Source organism: Capricornis sumatraensis, chromosome 15, assembly GCF_032405125.1.
Source record: "Capricornis sumatraensis isolate serow.1 chromosome 15, serow.2, whole genome shotgun sequence".
NCBI classification, from domain to species: domain Eukaryota; kingdom Metazoa; phylum Chordata; class Mammalia; order Artiodactyla; family Bovidae; genus Capricornis; species Capricornis sumatraensis.
Genome location: NC_091083.1, coordinates 50,090,747 through 50,114,557, shown reverse-complemented (window position 1 = coordinate 50,114,557; position 23,811 = coordinate 50,090,747). Strand labels below are relative to the sequence as shown.

At 40.0% G+C, this 23,811-nt stretch overlaps 1 protein-coding gene across 1 annotated transcript; it reads right to left on the bottom strand.

The window, feature by feature from the left end:
• Positions 1-2,425: 2,425 nt before the first annotated feature.
• PRNP (prion protein (Kanno blood group)) lies at positions 2,426-23,029 on the bottom strand. Its single transcript, XM_068986906.1, has 3 exons — positions 22,988-23,029; positions 20,455-20,552; positions 2,426-6,441 (listed from the first exon to the last, which is right to left on the bottom strand). The coding sequence occupies exon 3, from the start codon at positions 6,429-6,431 to the stop codon at positions 5,661-5,663; it is 771 nt and encodes a 256-aa protein (XP_068843007.1). The 5' UTR covers positions 6,432-6,441; positions 20,455-20,552; positions 22,988-23,029; the 3' UTR covers positions 2,426-5,660.
• Between the last annotated feature and the right edge of the window lie 782 nt (positions 23,030-23,811).

Sequence of the window (23,811 nt, the reverse complement as noted above, 5' to 3'; positions counted from 1 at the left end):
CGAGGTGAAAAGACAACTCTCAGAATGGGAGAGATTAATAGCAAATGAAACAACTGAAAGGAATTAATCTCAAAAATATATAAGCAGTTCATGCAGCTCCATAACAAAAAACAACCAAATTTTAAAAATGGGCAGAGGACCCAAACAGACATTTCTCCAAAGATGACAGATGACTAATAATCACATGAAAAGATACTTAACATCACTCATTATTACTGGTCAGAATGGCCATCATCAGAAAGTTTACAAAAAATAAATGCTGGAGAGGATGTGGAGAAAAGGGAACCCTCTGACACTGTTGGTCAAAATGCAAACTGATACAGCCACCATAGAGAACAGTATGGAGCTTCCTTAAAAAACTAGAAATAAAGTTACCATGAGTGAGTGAAAGTTGCTCAGTCATGTGCAACTCTTTGTAACCCCGTGGACTATACACCCCATGGAATTCTCCAGGTCAGAATACTGGAGTGGATAGCCGTTCCCTTCTCCAGGGGGTCTTCCCAGCCCAGGGATCAAACCCAGGTCTCCCATATTACAGGTGGATTCTTTACCAGCAGAGCCACAAGGGAAGCCCAAAGTTACCATATGACCCAGCAATCTCACTACTGGGCTTATACCCTGAGGAAACCAGAACTGAAAAAGATGTATATACCTCAATGTTTATTGCAGCACAATTTACAATACCTAGGACATGGAAACAACCTAGATGTCCAACCATAGATGAATGGATAATGAAGTTGTACATACACACAATGGAATATTACTCAGCTATAAAAAGGAACACATTTGAGTCTATTCTAGTGAGGTGGATGAACCTAAAGCCTATTATAGAGTGAAATGTTAGAAAGAGAAAGACAAATATCATACATTAACACATATATATGGAATCTAGAAAGATAGTAATGATGGTCCTACTTGCAGGGCAGCAAAGGAAACACAGACATTTTGGACACAGTAAGGGAAGGAGAGTGTGAGATGATATGACAGAATAGCACTGAAACATATACCATATGTAAAACAGAGAGCCAGTGGGAGTTCAATGTATGATGCAGGGAAACCAAAGCTAGTGCTCTGTGACAACCTAGAGGGTTGGGGAGGGAGGTGGTGGTGGGGGTTCAAGAGGGAGGGGGCCACATGTATGCATGGATGCTAAGTCACTTCAGTTGTGTCCGACTCTTTGCAACCCTATGGACTGTGGCCCGTCAGGCTCCTCTGTCCATGGAGATTCTCCAGGCAAGAATACTGGAGTGGGTTGCCATGCCCTCCTCCAGGGCATCTTCCTGGCTCAGGGATTGAACCCACATCTCTTATGTCTCCTGCATTGGCAGGTGAGTTCTTTACCACTAGTGCCACTTGGAAAGCCCTATGCCGATTCATGTTGATGTATGGCAGAAACCATCACAATATTGTAAAGTAATTATCCTCTATTTAAAAAAATACATAAAATACAAAAAAATTTCTTTAGCACAACTCAAAGGAACTGGAAGTAACAGGAAGAAAACATGGTAGCCTGAGAAAGATACAGATGTGTATCATTCACTTCGGCTCTGTTAATACCTTACTTTGTATAATTGACATCTTTTCAGTGGGGTATTCTTGGGAGATTATGACTGGCAGATAATGAATAGTTTATTTTTAAATAATCTTGCATATGGCCAAAAGGACAGCATGAAAATAGTCCTAGCACTTCTTATGTTAAAGATTTAACTTTGAGTAATGCTTTTGAGGATTTTATGTCATTTTAAAATTAGTTTTGTGAATTATGGGATATCAAGATGTTGATTTTTAATCTTTACATTTTTAATGCAAAGTTGATCCTCTGTTCAGATACTGAAGGACACTGGCATTTGCTAAAGTATTAATAAATATTATGATTTCAACCACTATCATTTTTTTTTATTATTACTTCCACCTGTTAGTGAATTACAGTTGCAGAATAAAACCTCTGAGAAGGAAAACTGGGAGCTGGCACCTCATACTTGGGAAGGAGGAAACATATGAAGAACATTTAAAAGCCTGTAACAAAGGAAAGTAGCCATATTGACCATAGTGTTTCAAGGGTGGGTACAGGCATAAGGTAGATACTTTGTTAAGTCTCATCTTAATCAAGAAAATCCTCTATTTCAAAATCCTGGACAGAAAAAATCTTCCAGAATGCAAGGACTGTTTTCCTCTGCTATAGTAGTGACTTTGACAGGTATTCATGGAAAAATGTGAAAAGGTAGCAGATAACAGCTGGCATGTGACTGGGAGTAAGGCTGAAGCAGGATCAGTAGCCCTCCTGCTGCAACTGGCAGTGTGAGGACTGAATGTGTCACTTTTCTCATATTAACCCCCAAAATGAAGCTGCCAACATGGTGTGCACACTGGTGAACATAGCCAGACACTCCGTGGAAGATACTCCTTTTAGCTCCTGTTTAATTTTAGTCAGATATTAAATATTTATAAACTTTTAACACAAAACAAGTACATGCAAAGTTACAAATATAAAAAATATAAGCACATGCATATTTCAAATATCACTCTGGATTCTTATACAAAACTATTCAGTGCACACTGTAAGGCTAAGGACAACACAGAAGAGTTTCCTTTAAGTATTCAGTATTGGGTTGGCCAAAATGTGCCTTTGGTGTTTAAATAAAAATAAAAGACACAATTTTCATTTTCACTAAGAACTTTACCAAACAACATAGTCACTCTTTTGTTCCACTACCTTCTGCCATTTTTCAGGCAACGTCATAATTCTGTGTTCACAAAACTTTATCTTTTTGAGCAAAGAAATTTTCCAGATGCACTTTACAATCTTCCAGGGAATGGAAATTTTTTCCATTATGATAATTTTGTAGACTGAAATAAATGGAAAAAATCCAAAGATGCAATGTCTGAATACAACAGATGAATCAGAACCTCCCAGCCATGCTGGGTCATCAAAGAAATATGTAGTCTTGCGTTATCCTGATGGAAGATTATGTTTTCTATTGACTAATTCTGGATGCTTTTCATTGAGTGCTGCTTTCAGTTGGTCTAATTAGGAGCAGTGTTTTCCAGAAGAATCCATAATAGAGGATTACTTTCCAATCCCACCATACACACATCTTCTTTAGAGGAAGACTGGCCTTTGGTGGTGGTGGTTCATTTTGCTCACCCTACAATTTCTTCCATTCTACGTTATTGTATAGTATCCACTGTTAATCAAAATCTGTTTTTAAAAACAAAGTGTTTTCATTCATTTCAGTAGAGAACTGCATGTGCAAATATGGTCAAGGTTGTTTTTTTTTTTGCTTAACTTATGTGGAACTCAAACATCAAAGTGATTAACATAACTGAGATGGTGCAAATGGTTTTCAAGGTTCTATTTGGATATTTTGAGTATGTCAGCTATCTCCCGCGTGGTATAACATCAATTATTCTCAATATCTCAATTTGATCACTATCAACTTCAACTGGTATATCCAACTGTGGAGCATCGTCCAATAAGAAATCTCCAGCACAAAACTTCACAAACTACTTTGACAAGCTTGATCAGTTGCAGCCCCTTCTCCATACACTGCACAAATACATTTTCGCATTTTGGTTATCTTTCTTGAAATAATACAGCATGATATGCTGAAAATTTTGCTTCTTTTCTTCCATCTTCAATAGTAAGATGGCTATACAAAAATTTACCAATTTTGATTTTTTTTCAAATGCATGCTGATACAAGAGCTGTCACATACAATCTAACAAAATTGTTTCGAATGAAGATAAAGACAAGTGCGACTAGAGCCATCTTACAGAAAAAAAACCTAATGAACCTTTTAGCCGACCCAGCATTTATTGTCCTTATTGTTCAGTAGCTCAAGTCTTGTCTCACTCTTTGCAACCCCGTGCTTAGACTGTACCCTGCCAGGCTCCTCTGTCCATTGGATTTTCCTGGCAAGAATACTGGAGTGGGTTGCCATTTCTTCCTCTAGGGGATTTACCTGACCTAGGGATTAAACCCACATCTCCTTAGTACCTTACAAAAAGTACCTTACAAAAACAGGTAATGCATTAGGTAGTTCAGATGTTAATTGCTCTAACAGAAATTTTTAAGTTCGTCATATGCAATATATGTTTTTACATAGGATACCACAAAGTGCAAGCCAGTAAAAACAGTACAGAATAATAGTGTCTATCTGCTAGGTGACAATATTGAACAATTCAGGAAATAATTTTACCTTCTTAAATAATAGTAATGGAATTTCTTTTTCCACTCTGAATGGATCAGATTTCTATCATCTCTAATTTAAGATATTTCTTTAAATGCCTCCCTTTTGATTCAAAAGTCAATTTTACAGAAACCAAGGACCTAATTTCATTTTTTGACAATTATAAGACAGCAATAAAGAAATGCACATATTTCATGTACACTATTCTCTTCATCACATAACCTATATATGCTGTTATACTCTTACCAGTCCAACACCTAGCACTGGTTCAGGAAAAGATTCAATCAAATGAATATGGAGTTTTTGTATCTGCATTCTCTATGTTAAAATCTGGGTTCACCTCAATTCAGTCACTCAATCGTGTCCGACTCTGCGACACCATGGACTGCAGGACGCCAGGTCTCCCTGTCCATCGCCAACTCCTGGAGTTTACTTGAGCTCATGTCCATTGAGTCCATGATGCCATCTAGCCATCTCATCCTGTCGTCCCCTTCTCCTCCTGCCTTCAGTCTTTCCTAGCATCCCTCCTGCCTTCAGTTCTTCCCATCAGGTGGCCAAAGTATTGGAGTTTCAGCTTCAGCATCAGTCCTTCCGATGAATATTCAGGACTGATCTCCTTGCAGTCCAAGGGACTCTCAAGAGTTTTCTCCAACACTATAGTTCAAAAGCATCAACTCTTCAGCACTCAGCTTTCTTTACAGTCCAACTCTCACATCCCTAAGCAATGTCAAAATCATCCTGGGTTCCAGATAAACAACAGATTTGCTCTCAGTGTCTAGAAGGTAGTTTAATTAAGGTACCTTAATTATCTATACTTTATGTTACTAAAGAAAGGAGTATCACTTGAAGGTGCTTTAAACATACAAAATGGAAGGCTGCCACCAAGGGCACCTCTTCCATGTTGGAATTTTTTAGTCTCAGAAGCCTTTCGTATTATGTTCATTCCTTGTGAAAATGTCCTCTGCCCATAAGTCAAAGGTTGCATGAATATCCATTCTTGATGCAATAGATGGCTGTGTTACCTGCAAATGTAACCTGCAAAATGCAGAATATCCTTTATAGTTCTCTGCAGACACAGGACACATGCTCTCAACAGGGTGGACCCTGGGTCTATGAACTAAGGATTTCCAGTTTTGTTTTTTTGAATGAATATTATGTGGCCTCCTTCCAGACTTGGCAGAAATGCTATTCCCAAAGGGAAATGTAGTCAGGTGCTCTTGAAACAAATGAGAAAATTGCTACAAAATCACTGCTACGATGGGACATTAGAATACTGAGCTAATGGGACTTGAATAAACAGCATCTCATGTCTGCTTGTCATTTCCCAGTGCTGTAAGCGCCAAGGGTATTAGCATACAGGTAACAAGAGAGAAGCAAGAAATGAGACACCACCACTACAGGGCTGCAGGTAGACACTCCCTCCCCAACCTGGCAAAGATTAAGAAGATAATGAAAACAGGAAGGTTGCCCCTATCCTACTATGAGAAAAATGAGGAAAGAGATGAGGAGGATCACAGGAGGGGAAGAAAAGAGGATCACACTTGCCCCCCTTTGGTAATAAGCCTGGGATTCTCTCTGGTACTGGGTGATGCACATTTGCTCCACCACTCGCTCCATTATCTTGATGTCAGTTTCGGTGAAGTTCTCCCCCTTGGTGGTGGTGGTGACTGTGTGTTGCTTGACTGTGATGTTGACACAGTCATGCACAAAGTTGTTCTGGTTACTATACTGATCCACTGGTCTGTAGTACACTTGGTTGGGGTAACGGTACATGTTTTCACGATAGTAACGGTCCTCATAGTCATTGCCAAAATGTATAAGAGGCCTGCTCATGGCACTTCCCAGCATGTAGCCACCAAGGCCCCCTACCACTGCTCCAGCTGCAGCAGCTCCTGCCACATGCTTCATGTTGGTTTTTGGCTTACTGGGCTTGTTCCACTGACTGTGGCTACCACCTTGACCCCAGCCTCCACCACCATGTGGCTGTCCCCAGCCACCACCATGGGGCTGACCCCAGCCACCTCCATGAGGTTGGCCCCAGCCACCTCCATGGGGCTGACCCCAGCCACCCCCTCCCTGAGGTGGATAGCGGTTGCCTCCAGGACTGCCCTGTCCTGGGTATCGGCTCCCCCCAGTGTTCCATCCTCCGCCAGGTTTTGGTCGCTTCTTGCAGAGGCCCACGTCACTCCACATGGCCACAAAGAGAACCAGGATCCAACTGCCTATGTGGCTTTTCACCATGATGGCTTCTCTGCAAAATAAAAGAGGGTGTCAGCATCATATGCCCACGTAAAAATCACTTAAAGTCTGCAGCATAATGAATGACTGCATAGCAGTGGCATCAGCTATAAACATTCTAGGTCATAAATGTTCTTCACATTCCATACATCTCATGAAAGTAATTACAGGTAAAGTAGTAACACAACTCTTTCTCCTCTAAGGACAAAGTTGACCTTAAAATAATTCCTGGCTCATTTCCTAGTAACTTGATAAATATATATAGAATGCCAGCAACATTGCTTATGATAAAAATAACCTCTGATTGGTACACTATATCATAAATTGGAAGAAACTATAAATATCTGGTAGGTTTACCAAGCTTTGAACTTCTTTAAAGTAGTGATTCTTGCAACTGGGCTTGTTCTTGTGAGGACCCTAGAAGCTCTGCCTATTGGGTTGTTAAAAGGGATATTAGTTCCTGGAACCTTCTGAACCCTGGCATGGACCCTATGGAAGTGATTCTAATGTCCAGTTGGGAAGACCCCAAGGTAGGTGCTGAGATCATTAAATAATTTTCTGAATAGCTGGTTCATGTCCTCTTTCCTCATGTGGGAATGTGAGCAGGGAATGAGTCTCTTTGTTTTCTGCTATCTTCTTAGCGGGCCAGGGCAGAGCCTGGCACAGGGAAAGTACACAATAGATATCTGTTAAATGAAGGAATTAACATCTTCTGAACATATAAATGCCAACAAGAATTTTCTCAAAGGAATTCTGAATACAATAATTTTTGGAAACAGGAAATGGGCAAGATTTTGCAAACGTACCTATAAAGTAATTTTTCTTTCTATAGACAGACAATGGGGCTATTCAAAATGGGGTAAGAAAGGCTGTGTTCATAATATCTGCAGTCACTCACTCACTGAATGAGTCTTAGTTCAGCATTTAATGGTTCATGAGTGACTTATTTTCTCTTAATTTTTCGTGCAAAAAACATATATCTTACATATAATGCAAGCACAGTTTGGGAACAAAGTACCCTGCACGATAACCTATGAACCATTGTGAATGTACATTCATCAGATTATAGATGAATGAATTGAAGATTCAGATCTTTCAGAATGAATATCTCACTTACCCTGGGTGGTTCCAGGGGCAGAGATTAAAGACGCACAGTAGAATGATCATTAAGCACTTTCTACTGTACCCCACATCAAACCACATGTTCCAAAATACCATTTGCCACAAAACCAAAAATGGCATATGTTGTAACGCTGACATTAGTCATCCTCAGCACTGGGACATCTTCAAATAAAAGTGGCACCAAATATTATAAAATTATTTTTCATGACCTTCAGAACTAAAGACTAACTTGGATAATATTCAGAGGAAGGATGACTAAACAATGAATTAACATCCCCTTTATGTTTTTACTATCATTACTGAAATGCCTGGGTATAAATAAAAATACATTTGAAAGTTATAAGGCCGGTTAAACTGCTCAGAGTATGTCTACTAGAATTTTTGGAGTCTGTTTTGGGTAAGGGCCAGAGGGACAGGGTCCTGGGATATGCCAAATGGCCTCATTCTTGCACCTGGTCTTTTGCAGGCCTGCTTCCCTGATCTACTCTCCATTTGCGTATGGGGTTCAGCTCTTGGCTTCCATGCTGCTCACAATTCTGCTCAGACACCTCAGGGAACTGAACATGAGAACTTTCTGGAAGGCTTGGTGTTTGATATGGAAGATGAAAGACTAGAAGAATTGAGGTGGCACCCAGATTTCTGGATTGGACAATTCTGTGGACAGAAGACGGAAGGTGGAGCAAGACCATAGGAAGACAAATGAAGAGTGTCGCTTTGACAATGCCATTATCAAGCTACACATGGGACAAGAGATACCAGTGAGTCTGGTAAGCTTGGTGAGTCTGGAGCTGAGGAACGACCATGGACTGGAGATACAGGCAACAGGACATAAGGCCATGGGCATATGTTGCTGATCACTACTTTAAAACTGAATATTAGAATAAAGCTGGATAATCATAAACTATATTAAGACAAAATCATTTTAAAATCAGTTGAGAATACAAAAGCAACAACATTTAATTATGAAAATCATAAAAAATTTTTTTGAAGTAGAGAATCATTTCTAAGAATAAGAAAAACTCAAAACTTAATGAGACCTTGGAGAATTTTCTTTCTGTTTGTGATAAAATAAGGAAGATCTTATATTATTTAATCCAAAATCTCTCACTGTAAAAATTATGCTACAAAGATTAGCAAATTTAAGAAACATATCTGTGATTATAGTAAAATTGCTAGGAATGCACATTAGGTTTCTGAATGCCTGGCTGTGTTATGACACTCATATAAGATGTTATCAGAGAATAGTCGGGTTGCTGCCTAATCCTCTAGCACATCAAGATATTAAGTATTTGATAACAGTCAATACCTATCTTTATTTTGGGGGCTCCAAAATCACTGCAGATGGTGACTGCAGCCATGAAATTAAAAAAATGCTTACTCCTTGGAAGGAAAGTTATGACCAACCTAGATTTTGAACTGTTATTATGTTGGAAAAGACTCTTGAGAGTCCCTTGGACTGCAGGGAGATCCAACCAGTCCATCCTAAAGGAGATCAGTCCTGGGTGTTCATTGAAAGGACTGATGCTAAAGCTGAAACTCCAATGCTTTGGCCACCTGATGCCAAGAAATCATGGGAAAAGACCCTAATGCTGGGAAAGATTGAGGGCAGGAGAAGGGGATGACAGAGGATGAGATGACTGGATGGCATCACTGACTCAATGGACATGATGAGTTTGAGTAAACTCTGGGAGTTGGTGATGGACAGGGAAGCCTGGCATGCTGCAGTCCATGGGGGTTGCAAAGAGTGGGACACAACAGAGTGACTGAACTGAACTAAATACCTATCACTAAGAAAAATACTCTTAGCAGACTAGAAATAGGAGGAAACCTGCTTAACTTAATAAAGATTATATAACAGAAATGGTAAACATAATAATAGATAATGTTTGAATGCAGTCCCTTTATGATCAGAAACAAAACAAGGACGTCCCCTGTCACAGGACTGGAGATCCTTCCAGTGCCATTATTGTTATTTTAGTTGCTAAGTTGTGTCCGACTCTTTTGTGACCCCATGGACTGTAGCTCTCCAGGCTCCTCTGTCCATTAGATTTCCCAGGCAAGAACACTGGAGTGGGTGGCCATTTCCTTCTCCAAGGGATCTTCCTGACCCAGGAATCAAACCTGGATCTCCTCTTTGATAGGTGGATTCTTTAACACTGAGCCACTTGGGAAGCCCTTTTCCAATGCCATATGCAAGGACAAAGACTGGTACAATAACTGTAAGAAAAGAGCTCCAGCTGTCATTATTTGGAATTAATGTGATCATATACATAGAAAATTCCACACACTTGGCAGAGGTAACAGGAGACTCAACTAGAGTTCAGCAAGGCTATGGATTGGTTTATAAAAATCAACAGCATTTCTCTATACCAGCAATAACTGACTAGAAAAAATTAATAGATAAGATAGTAATAATTTCAACCCATACTGTAAAGTGGGCTTTCCTGATAGCTCAGTTGGTAAAGAAACCGCCTACAACGCAGGAAACCCCAGTTTGATTCCTGGGTCGGGAAGATCGACTGGAGAAGGGATAAGCTACCCACTCCAGTATTCTTGGGCTTCCCTTGTGGCTCACCTGGTAAAGAATTTGCCTGCAATGTGGGAGACCTGGGTTTGATCCCTGGGTTGGGAAGATGCCCTGGCGGAAGGAAAGGCTACCCGCTCCAGTATTCTGGCCTAGAGAATTCCATGGGCTGTATGGTCCATGGGGTCACAAAGAGTCAGATACAACTTTCACTATCATACTGTAAAGTATCTAGGATTGACTTATCTCAAAAGAAAGTAAGACTAGGGGAAAAAGAAATTGAACACTACTAAAGAACACAGAAGATGATCTGTAAACATGGAAAGGTCTTGATTGGAACCACCTAGTATTATAAAGATGTCAATTTCCTACAAATGAACTTATAATATGAATAATAATGACAATCAAAATTCTAGCTGGATTTTTTTTGAGGAATTCAATAAAGGATGAAGAAATGTCCACAAATAACAAACTCAACCTTAAAAAGGAAATGAGGTGAGAACCTACTGTTCAGTTCAGTTCAGTCGCTCAGTCGTGTCCGACTCTTTGCGACCCCATGAATTGCAGCACGCTAGGCCTCCCTGCCCATCAACAACTCCCGGAGTTCACTCAGACTCACGTCCATTGAGTCAGTGATGCCATCCAGCCATCTCATCCTCTGTCGTCCCCTTCTCCTCCTGCCCCCAATCCCTCCCAGCATCAGAATCTTTTCCAATGAGTCAACTCTTTGCATGAGGTGGCCAAAGTACTGGAATTTCAGCTTTAGCATCATTTCTTCCAAAGAAATTCCAGGGCTGATCTCCTTCAGAATGGACTGGTTGGATCTCCTTGCAGTCCAAGGGACTCTCAAGAGTCTTCTCCAATACCACAGTTCAAAAACCTACTGTTATCAAACATTAAATCCTAGTATAAAGTCATAGTAATAAATATGGTAACAACCTAGAAATGAACATATAGATCAAAGGAAGCAGAATAACAAGTTCAGAGATAAAGCCACATACATTGACTTTAGTACAAACTGGATAAATGATAAATTGACAAAACAAATCAATGAGAAAGGAAAGTTTATTTAGCAGAGACTTCTGGGAAACTGAAGGAAAATAAAAATCGGACCTTAATGTCACATGCAAAAGCAGGCTCTAAATGGATTAGAGACCTAACTGTGAAAGTTAAAAGTTTTATGAATTAAAAAACTGTGGGGATTCCTAGAGATGTTTTGCAAGACTTATGACCCAAGACTCATTGCCTCTCCCTCTCTATTCTGCCTTTTTACTTTATTTCCTCACTTCCCCTCATTTCTGTTCTGTAAAGAACCTGGCATCCAGAACCCAAGAAGATGGTTATTTTAAGATGTTAGTCTGCCATCTTCTTGGTCAGCCAGCTTACTGAATAAAGTCACATTCTTTCCTTCAACATCTCATCTCTGATTCACTGGCCTGTTGTTCACTCAGTAGAGCAAGTCTGGATTTGGTAACAAATTTGACTTGCTGCTTGTGTTTAGCCAGCTCCGTTAGGGAATGTTAGGGCAAGGCTCTAGAAGCTGCTGGGACCATTTGTGCTGAGGATCTCTCCTTCAAGATTCCCTGAAGTGCCATCAGTGGCCCCAGGGCCTGGCAGTTGAAGCAAGGAATCAACAAACTTCTACAAGTCAACAGACCCAATTTCATAGCATTAGTTTTCTTCATTTGATAGCTGGCTCATTTGTTTGTGGTTTTGTGTGCCCTTTCTATTACGAGTTGACAAACTTGATTTTGTAGGGTAAGTTGCTCTGGTGTGCACACTGAGAACATATTCCCCTCTAAATTTGGGCTTTTTCTTTACAGGACAAGCCAATTTGGTTGGGGTACTCTGTTGGAGATGGGAATTGTTGTTGGGCTCTACCTGAGTTGGAACCAGTTTATTGGGGAACTAGTTCTTTTGGGGACAAGCCTACCCTAGTTGTGTGCTTGTTTTGGGCTATGTCATTTCAGTCATGTCCTACTCTTCGTGACCTCATGAACTGTAGCCTTTCAGTCTCCTCTGACCATGGGATTCTCCAGGCAAGAATAATAGAGTATACTGGAGTATAAGAATACTAGAGTATATCAAGGGCATGGCAGTATTCTTGCCTGGAGAATCCCATGGACAGAGGAGCCTGGTGGGACACAGTCCAAAGAGTTGCAAAGAGTCAGACACAACTGAAGCGGCTTAGCATGCATGCCTCCAGAGGAAGGGCACAAAACAAGCACACAGTTGGGATTAGTTCATTTATTTTGTAGGATAAATTTCTTTACCTGAGCTGGAAACTGGTTCATCTATGTATTAGTACTGGAATTTGTGTCATTTATGTTGGAATCCACCTATTTTTGTGTGTTTTGGTGCTATGAAACTTATAAAAATGGGAAATATTTCATCTATCCTGAAGAAAAGCTTTGGGGGACATATATTAGATATGCTAAGATCAGAAGAGCAATGGGCCTGAATGGCTCACAATTACATGCTCTTGCAATTAGAAGTGTTTTGCAAAGGAGAGAAACACTCTGATAATAAATGAAGAGGCTTGGGGACTCCCTTGGACTTGAGGCATCTGATTCTAATTTCCCTACAGGAGCCCTGGGTAACTTTGACAGTGGAGAGCTTCAGCTTCAGCTTGGGGAGCAACCCCTGTGAAGGAAAACCCCATTTATAAAGCATTTTGGACAAAGGTCACAGGTCTAATGAAACTGGGAAGTCATGTTAATGTGACTCTCTAGCTGGCTAGATTTTGTTTTATTCTGGATACTTTGGTAACACACAGACATCTGACACTAATTGCTTGAGCTATTAAGGAGAAGTACTTCCTTTAAGGTCTCCACCCTCCTCACACTCACTCATTCCTTTCTCCTCAAACCCTCTGCAAAGAGACTAATAGCTATGGAACTCTAGCTAGGGTTATTCTCTGGAGTGTTCTGAAGCCCTAATAGCCTACTGTGCCCCAGTAGCTGCCTCCCAAGCAGGTCAGGGCTCTCCTTTCCTCCTTCTCCCTTAGGCTGAGTACCAGGCCAATTAATATTGTGAGGGCATGGGTCAGGCACTTAAAAGCCATTAAGGTGCCTGTCACTTGAAGTCTCTTGTGACAGGATAAGTGGGTAACAGAATGGACCAGACTATTATAGCATCTGACTCTGAAGGAGGAAACAAACAGAACAGGCTCCATCTTGAAAGCAGGACCCATGTTGGGCTGGACTGCGGACTTTGAGCTATATGCCCAGTATCTATGGAAATGACATACTAACTGGAAAACCAGACCCCCCGCCCCAGATGGAAGAGTCCCAGGGCTCATATCTGGACTCTCAGTAGCCTAAAAGAATACCCTAATTATCTGTGTAACTGAATAGAATCATAAATTCTATTATGCTTACTGGGGTATGACCACAGGCCTATTGATAATTGTCCACTGTTAACTACCTAGGCTTAAGGCATATGAATCACAGGTTAACTTTGATTGTATCTTTCTTTTCTTTTGTTCAGACTAGTTTCAAGGAATTTGGGGAGGTGGGTTTGAGCACGTACACTTAGGATATATAAAGTTTTCACAAAAACTGGTCAGAGTCCTTGGCTAAGAGGAGACTCTGCCTTGGGCCCGCCGGTGTAATAAACTGCACTCCACTATCTGCATTGTCCTTCTGAGTGAGTTTGTTTCCCAGAACTTGTGGCTACAACAATTCCAGCAAGACACCTTCTGTGCACTGTGAAGCACACATTGGTTCAAGCAAAAGAGTGACCCATTCCCCCTGGCCACAATCTTCCTGGTAAGACTATGAGACGGATTCCTTAGCCTGTCTCTCATCTTCACCTCTTTCCCCCCTCAGTCTGGACTGATTTACAGGAGCCTAAATTGTTGCCTCTGTGTCTTCCCAAGAGCTAAGCTAAATGAGGAAAGGTAAAACTTTCCAACATAGGTAAATGGGCATGTCAATCCTTCAGTATCATTCAAAAAAAAAAAACAAACACAAAACTGTGTTTTACAAACGTAGTCTTTACAGTACCAGAAGTGTGGTTCCAAAAATAATCCAAATCCCATCAAAACTTTTACTACTCCCCAGACCTTCCCTGGTTATCTTAAGAGGCCTGTAAGTATTAAACAAAGGGGAAACAAAGTCATTTTAGGAAAAACTTGCCTGTATCTCTGAGATGCAAATGTCTTTGAGATGCAAATATCTTCTCAGGAACCCTCATTATGCTGTCTTTTTAAAATGCAAATTTTAGAGAAGGTAAAGTAATTTAGAAGTTGGGTTGGCCAAGATAATTAGAATTCCTAAGTGCTTTTTCTGCAAATATTTAGCTATCTAGCCAAGTGAGCTTGACTTTTTTCCATCTATGAGAAATCCAATTTTAATTCAACCTCATATGTAAACTGATGGTTTTTTACATTGCCTGACTCAGGACTGCAATCTTGAAATAAGAATTGAGGCCTCTCTGTTTGTATGTATCTTTGTCTTTGGATAACATTTGCTGCAGTTGATTTGTAAAAGAGCTCTATTTAATTGGTTTAAATAAAAGTAAGTGCTTACAAACCAAACAATTCTAAATACAATTAAGCTAAATGAGCTCCAGGTTCACATGAACTGGGAAATATTTAATATTAAATTATATTTGGTATCTATGGTTGTTTGTTGATACAATTTGTCAGCAAAGAAAGGGACTTGATGTGAAGAAACTTTTAAGGAAAGAAAATGCAAATGAAGATAAGAGCTTTGAGTGAACTTTCAGAAATAATTATATTTTAGGATATCTCCAGATATTCAACAACTTGAAAGTTAAAATTGTGCTAAAATAAATTAATTGATGGCAAGTTCATGAAACATGGACCCTGAAAAAGTAGTTTTGTACATGATCAGGACTAAGTTTGAAACAAATTTAATTGAATAAATGAATCTTGAAAGTAACTTGGTACAAAATAAATTTGGCTTTCTTCTCCTTTGATAACAGATTATAAGTATTTCTACCTTTTAAATAATCTGTTCTATATTTGCCTTTGAAATCGTTCATTGTCATTTTGGCTAAGTAAATATTGTTTCACAGTGACCTATGATCCTGTTGTGTTTTAAAACATTTTTTCTTAATGCTCTTTTGACAAGACTTCCCAAATCAAATTACAATAAAGTTCCTTTGATCTTTAGCTAACTTTGGGGTGCCTCAAAGGGCCCCTGAGACACACCAAAGGGAGATATTAAACTAATTAGATTCACTTGGTATGTTAAACTACATGGCAAGTGTTATCCAATGAATAATAAATCTTAAATTATATGATAAATGATACCAATATTCTAGAGATTATACGGAGTTCTTAAAAATGTGCTATGTCCTGGTAGAATATTATCAGTCATAATTCTAGTTCTATTACCTGAAACTGTTGTATGTCACAGCAGTAACCAGGTTACTTTGTCAATTGCATCATAATCAGATTTAAAGTGCCTTCTTAAGTCTTTTGTCATTATACAGTTATGGTTTCACTTTGTTGCCTCTGTAAAAATGCCTCCTCTTTAAGATTTATAAAAAGGACTTTCGGATAAATCCAAGTTTCTGAATTTTAGACCGTAATGCTGAACTCGCAATACATTGAAGAATTCTAATGGGAAACTTGATGGCTTCATAAAGCTGTTAACAAAAAGGATTAGTTACATACGACTGAGTGAACTGATAAATTGTTATAATTTTTATGGTTTCTATCTAAAAATAACTGGCTTAAATCTGTGTTTTCCAGGTGTAAGGAAAACTTCCTTAACCTCTGACTTACAGTAATTTGGTAAATTATATCCTTTGTAAGCAAAGGTAAAACTTAAATCTTTTTCTATCTGGTTGATCCTCCCAGTAGCATATGCTTGTCTCAAAGATTAAGCTATGCCATGGCCAGTACAATGAAACTGAAGATAGCTCATTAAATCAGTTATGGCTCCTTTGGTCACTAGATTATTGCAACTGGACTACAACTAGTTATACTAATCATTGCTTTACTTTATTCTTCGTTTTTAAATTGTGTTTTATATCTCCCTGTTGCACTATGTCATTATCAGTGTTACTAGCTGCATTACTTATATCCTGACTAATTTATAAGATAGTTGTCTCTTGCAGTAACCAATGTATAATCAGACCTCCAACAAAACTTCTACGGCTAAACATCTTGAGAAAATAGATCACATTTATAACATAAAATAATTATAATAGTGTGATTCTAGGTATGGGAAGAAGCAACAATGGAAAATGTCTCCTGGATGACAATTAGACAGAATCCAGAGAATCTTTAATTATTCATGGGGGTCTAATCCAAAATTTAGCACCTGGAGTGGTACATCAAGAAATTTTGCCTGTTCTAGGATGAACCTCACAGCACCGTGAAGCAAAGTTTGACCATGAAATGTCTCCCAAATATTAGTCAAATTCCTGACCAAGTAGGGAAGACTTGAGAAATGGAATCAACAACTGAAGCCCTCTAATGTGAGCTGGTGAACCCCAAGTCAACTCAGGAAGGAGAAAACTCAGGAAAGAAAACTCATGAAGGAGAATACCTGCCATCTAGCAGTCATCAGATTACACCACTCCCTATGGTGAACCTTGAGGAAACTTGAGAATACAGGATCACAGGCCCCAGACAGCTGAATTACATATCAAGGAAATAATCTTAATGAGCCCTGACTCTTGCATTTTCCCATACACAGAAAAGTGCAAAATTTCTTAACTTGAGAAACCCTCCTGGGTCTGAAGTCCAATATTTCTAAGCTGACAAGTATAAAGTAGCCACTTTCCAAGGAGGAACAAAAAGAAAACAAATCTCAATATTTGGAACACTGGTACCAAAGGCAGACACTCCCAGAAAGATTCATCTGACAAACAGAAAGATCACTGTCCCCTTTTCCTACAAGATTGTCAAATGGACCTTGACAGTGGGGAACTGTTGCAGAGAAGAACCAATTCTGACTCCATGTTGGAACTGTTTCTTTGACTTGCTTTTTGTTGCTACTGTTATTATAATCATATATAATGGCCTGCCTCAGAAAACCCAGTCCCTCTGCCTAACTATTGGACTGAAGTGCCTTTGTTCAGCTCACAGGGAGATAATCTGACACTTCCCACCTGTGAATGGTTGCAGGAAAGAAGAGATTAACACATCCCTTCCACAGGCTGGCCATTTCTGGAGATGTCTTGCAAGACATGGGTCTTTTTTACTTGACTTCCACACCACTTCTCCCTCTTTATTCTGCCTTTATTTCCTCATCTTCCTACCATCTCTGTTCTATAAAAGAACCTGGCGTCTAGACACTGATATTTGTTTTGAGACATTAATCCGCCATTTTCTCAGGCAGCCAGCTTTCCAAGTAGTCATATTCCTTGCCTCATTTAAAAAAAAAAAAGAAAAATCTGTGTGGGAGGGATTACCTTTCTATCCAATTATAAAAACTGACATTGAATCAATCATTAAATAAGTTTTTATGGACCAGCTAGTATGTACCAGTTTTTAAATAGAAAACTTGACCTTATATCATAAAAGAAATGGAGAAAAAAGTTACTGTACAATAACTATTGATTACTTGGACAAATATTTATTACATGTCTTCTAATATTACTGTTCTGTGGCTGAGGACACAGTGGTAAGATATTTAGTTTGTGGGTTTGAGGACTACAGGGAGATTAGCGTCTGGAGCCTGAAACAGTGAGAAGCCATTAAAGTGGCTTAGGAGAATCACATCACAGATTTTTTTTTTTCTCTTTTTTTAAAGTTCACCCTTACTGTTGTGTAAAGAGAAAATTTTGAGGGATAAGAAAGGAAATGGTGAGACCATTTAGAAAATGATTAAAGGAAGATGGTGGTGTAATCTGGGACTGTGACAAAGCAGCAAGGAGCTGTGAAAAATGGGATGTATTTTGTAGAAAAAAACAATTAAGCTGATAAAGTGGATGAGAGAGTGAGAGTTGACCAGGTTTGTGGCTTTTGGAACTAGGTAGATGGTGCTGACGCTACCTAATGAAAATGAGAAAACTGATGGAGGGCCAGGCTTGTGAGAAAAAAATAAAGTTATAGTTTGGATATATTAACTTTGCTACATCTATGAGCCATTCAAGTGAGAGCATCAATTTATGTAATTGTTATAAGAATCTGAAACTCTTACTCAGTAGAGATAAACATTTGGGCAGTTCACCTGAGACGTAGCATTAAGAGCCACAGGGAGTGAAGGGCTCACACTCTTAGCTACCCAACCTTCAGCAATATGGGTGCCAAAATCCAAAAGAAAATACCACCAAGTTGATTTTGATATTTTAGTGAAAGAATACACTGTGACCAATAAGGATTATTTTAGGAATACAAGAATGGCTCAAAATCATGAAATCAATTAACCTATTAGTAGGTTAAGGAGAAAACAAAGATTCTCTGATGTTGCAAAGTTTTCAATTAAAATCAAAGTTTTCACTTAAATTCAGGAATCAGTGCTTTCCTGACTTTTTAAGTTTAAGATGTTGAAAAAATTTCTATAGAACTAGAAGTAATACACAGCCCACACCCTATCTTAACATAAAGAGGAAAAGCATTCTCATGAATGAGATTAACAAGACAAGAATGTAAGTGATTGCTGCTATTTTAGACAGCTATGGAGAAAGCCAGGTATGATTTTCTATCTGGAAAATATAGGACAATCATCCAAAAATGCCTTCAAATAAATGAATGAGCTTATTTATTAGGGTGGCAGTTTTTGAACTCAACATATAGAAAAGAGTGAATACTCAAATTAGTTGTAATTACTTAGAAGATTTAGTGTGAAAAAGAAATTCCACTCATTAATGGCAACAAAAAATTCAAACTAAGACTTAATCTAATAATAAATAGCAGAACTTAGACCAAAAAAGCTGGAAGACTGGAAAAAAAAGAAAGACCGGCAAGGTGTATGGTTGGGAAAATCAAGATTGAAGATTTTGAAAGATACCAATTCAACTCCAATTAATCATTAAGTCAATAAAATTTCAGTCCTAATTCAAAGAGGATTTTAAAGAATATAATGATACTCAAAATTAAGAAGACTGAAGAAATTACTGAACAGGAAGAAAATCTAGGGTACACTTGGCCTGCCAAGTATCAGAATGGATTGGAAAACTATAATAAATATGATCAAGTGGCATTAGTGAATAAGCACAATGGCAGAGCGATGGAACGAGAGAGAAGGAACAACAACAAAATCCATATATTGTCCCATTCATCTTATTCCCTTTTATACATGGGGATTGAGAATCAGAGCTGGTAGGAACTTACGTCCAGTGGTCATGTGCCTGGGGCCAAATTTTTGATACTCAAAATATGTTATACCCTTAAGACTTATTTAAATTGGAAACTGGCACCAAACAGTCCCTCTACCCATCCTTGCCCTGGGGAAATTTCCAATTTTTCATAAGCTAAGTGGAACTCATTTATCATATTTTCATCTTTTGAGGTCACTGCCCTTATAAAGAGTCTAATGCAAGCTATACAAAAATTTACAAACCATTTTGAGGTGGAGGTTTTTCCAGTGACACTGAGACCTAACCCTGGACTGAATAGGGCCAACGGTCCCCAGTCTGGTCCATCCTCAGAGTGATGTGAAGAGCTTTAAGAAAAGCAACACAGCTAGAGTCTACATCAGGCCAACAGCCTGGGAGTATCTAGTGATGGGATTTAGTAATCTATAATAAGGCTTCCAGGAAACTGCACTCCTAGCCAATCTTCTGAGCTTGTTCTCAGGAAGAAAACAATTAACATAATGTTTTGCATAAAAGGGAACACCTCCCTTGACGTGATCACACAATATTAGAACAGCAATAAGTAGAAAATGGTTAGGAGAGAAAGGATGAACAAACTGAGAAAAAATTCTCCCAACTGTAAGAACTGCTAAACATGCTACTCAAAGATTATTCTGCTGTAGCCATCACAGCTTTAGACACAGTCAGGTTTTGAATGTTTCATATGTAGCAGTTCACAGTTGATAAACTGGTTGCCTTGGAAAAGGAAATAAGATCTAAAAAGGGAGAATGCAATAGGTAAGTTAAAACTACAGCTTAGAAAAACTGTTACCTCATAAAACCTTTTGTCTGTTGACAGTTACCTTCAGTGTTGATTCAGTGCAGGAATGTTAGGTTATTGCTTTTATTATACTATTTTTTAAATGGCTGCTGCTTACATAACTCAGAATGATTCTAGAGAAAGCTATGTCCCTTTCCCTGCAAAATCAAGATGATTTTACAAGAAAGAGTGATATAATAGGTATGGGTTACATATATAGATCGCAGTGGCCTCCAGAGCAAGGATTTGTGATCCCAGACTTTCAGTCCCTTATCTTTTTGAAACAGTTGGGCACTTTCAACCATCACAAGACCAGAGAGATTCCGCAGGGTACCTACATCTGCTGTGATTCAGCTCAAGTTGGATTTGTGTCTCTGGGAAGACAGATGCTTCGGCTTGGTTGAAACTGTTCAGTTTTCAAATATATTCAGAAGTCCTTAAAAAAAAAAAAAACTATAATTAATAAATCTAAGAATGGATTATTTAACAGAATAACAGTATATAAATTATTAAACCACTAATGAATCTACTCAAGGAAAAAATATGATAGTATTTTTAAAAAACAGATGACGCTGACTAAAAAAAAGCAGCAAACATGACACTGAACTCTCTTCCCATACACAGAAAACTGTGGGTCCATTTTTTATTCAGATTTTCCACATATGCATCCATGTCTGAGTAATCTTACTTTGACCTGTCAGTTTTTTCCTATATATCACAGAGAGGCTCTAAAATTATGACACGTGATGGTTACACAATGTTCCTCTCAGTTAAAGTGCTATGATTTTCTTAGCTGCTGCCCTGCTATTTTCTTAATACCTTTAGGTTGTCTCTGGACTGGATCTAATTTTAGATCATTCTGAGCTCTGTGGGTGAATGCAGCTTTTCTTCTTCTTTCCTTATTTCTTCCATTGCAGGTAAGTTCCCAGGAGTGGGGTTTCAGGGTCATGGCTTAAAGGATCACCAGACCATTTTTCACAAATTTCATACAGATTCACAAATGTCCCCCAGTGCAGTGTGACTAGGGAAAGAATAAATGTATACATGCTAAAGGTCAGTTTTACACAGTTAATCTTGGCAAACTCCTGAAGTAGGTATAATTTCCTCTATTTTATGAATGGACAAAAGGACGATGACGAAATTAGGTCCCAAATTGTAAAATTAGCTGCAGAGCCGTATTTCTAACTCCAAAGCCTTGCCACCTCACATAAACGAATATGCAAATTTCTAGGTAACCTTCCAGTAGTGGTTGCTGTTACTGTTGTTTTTACTAGTAGTTGTAAAACGATAATCCAGACTTGCTTTGATTTGTATTTTATTCCATAAATGATTCTTCATTTCACCATTTATCTTTTCATAATCTTGACATTTTTCTTTCACAAGTATGAAAAATTTGCATCAGATACAAATCATATACATAACTCCATTTTCTTTCCTTTTCTGGTTCTTTTTCATCGTTAGGGCGCCTCAGTGTCTCCGTAGGAAAACTGTTCCTTTTTATAGGTTTATTTTCAAATCTGAGAGAGCTGTTCATTTTCCAGAGGTCTGACATTTTATTCAATTTTCTGTTCTTATTTTTCTGACAACTTGTGAAAATTTTTAATCCTATTCTATACGGAATCTTTTGCAAGGAAAGGTAACACTTCAAAGGTTCAGCATTCGGGAAACTGCTTAATAAACCGTGATTGCTCTTAAGTACAAGAAAATAACCCGGCCATGAGATGAGGATAACCATGATCAGGGAGGTGAAACTGCTTTGTTGTTAAGAATCTGGAGACGAGGAAACTGAAAAACAAGATGGTGAGGATGGTGGTCTTATGATTTTTAAAAATCTATTTGCTACATATGGTACCAAAAGAAAAGGGGGGGGGGGAACGAAAAAGAACAGCAAAAAACGGACTTCTCCTCGTTGTTTAATAATCAAACGTGTGAGAAAACAACAACAACAACAACAAAAAAAAACGTGAAGGTGCCACCCTTACTGGCAGATGAGGGTGGTTCTCCAAGAGGCGCCTGATCCCCTCCCCTCAGTCTCCTGAGGGCCGAGTTCCCTCCTTCCGGAGCATCAGTCGAGACAGCGAAAATTTCGCTTTGCTTTTGGGTCCACCACATCAGAGCTCCCAGGAAACACTGCTCCCGGTACCTGGATTTCTCTGGAGAGAGGGCCGGGTCGCCCATGACTCCCCGCGCCGAGGCTGAAGCCCAGGCCACGCACGCCCGCCCGAGCCGATCCCCAGGGGGCAGCCAGAGACCCACCCGCTGCGGCTACCCAGGTACCTCCGAGCCGCGGGATGGCAAGCAGGGCCGCCTCTGGGGAGGAGTTCGGCAGCAGCCGCTGGGGGCCCACGGACGCGCCGGCACTTCTCACAGCCGAGGTCGGGCCCCGTTGGGCGCCCGCTTCTTCCCCACCCCCCACCCCCAATTCCGCGTCTCCGCTGGGCTTCGGGAGGGCCCAGAGCCCGGGGCCTCTCCCTTGTTCTTCTGATCTCCCCAGCGGTTCCTCGGACCTGCGGCCCCTCTACCGGTGCGATCCGCCCATCCCACTCCCGCAGTGGACGAGCGTGGGAGGGGGCTAGATTCCTACACACCACCCACATACTTCAGGAGGGGGACCAGCCAGCCGCGGCCCCCGCCCACATTCCGAGTAAATGGAGCTCTAACCAGGAGGGCAAAACCGAGCGGTGGCTGGCAAAAACCAACGAGCACGCTAAACAGGCCCGACGTTCCCCGCGCCCGCCGGAAGCCCCCAGTCCTCCTCACGGTCCAGGTCTGCTTCCCACCCAGTCCGATCCGGCTGAGTGCCCTAGGGCCTCGGCCGCAAGGCCGGGGGCGGCCTCCGCTGGGAGTTTAAAGGACTACGTGGCTATTTACCTGCCTCTGCGAGAGAAGACGCTCTCAGCTCTGCGGCTGTCAGCAACTGGCAACTAGGGCTGGTGAGTCGCCGGGCAGAGGAGGAGGTGCGGGGGCGGGGAGGCGACGGCGCGCGCACGCTCAGGCGCACCCGCTGCCGGCGCCCGGGGTTTACCGGCAGACCCAGGAATCTAAGTCCCTGGGAAAAACGAGTTGAGACTAGCATAAACGCTAGCATCAACTAATACCGCCTCCCTGGCTCATCACTCCCTGAAATTGCTTGTTGACGATAAAAATCATCTTTAGAGGGAAAATCGGCCAAAGCCCCAGCTTCTCGTTACGTAATGGAGAAAATGAAAGATTAGGGAATGAGAAAGCAATTTCTGGAACTCTGGTAACCAGAAATTTCTGAAAAGGACAAAAATTCTACTACCCTGGATTAAGCCCAATGTTTGTGAATTTTCAGATTAAAATTTGAGGCCTAGAAAGGATATTAGCCATCACCTGCCGTCATTTACTCAGTTCCTGCCCATTATTTACAAAGTAAATGATTTAGATTATGATATTCATAAGTGAGGGAAATGCACTCTATTTAACAAGTCCATTCTGCACATTACCTGAGATTTCTTGTAAAACATGGTGTGTTCTTGATCATTATTACTGCCAAAATTTTATGTAGGGGTTTGTCTCATGTGAAGGATAGCAAGTGATAGAAGACATATGTTAGGGTTAGAGGGATCATATACATCATTATCCAAATTTGGGCACTTTTGAGAGTACCAATATTAATTATGCCGGGGCAATGGGTATAAACCTGGGAAAAATGAGATATCTAGTCCCCTTGT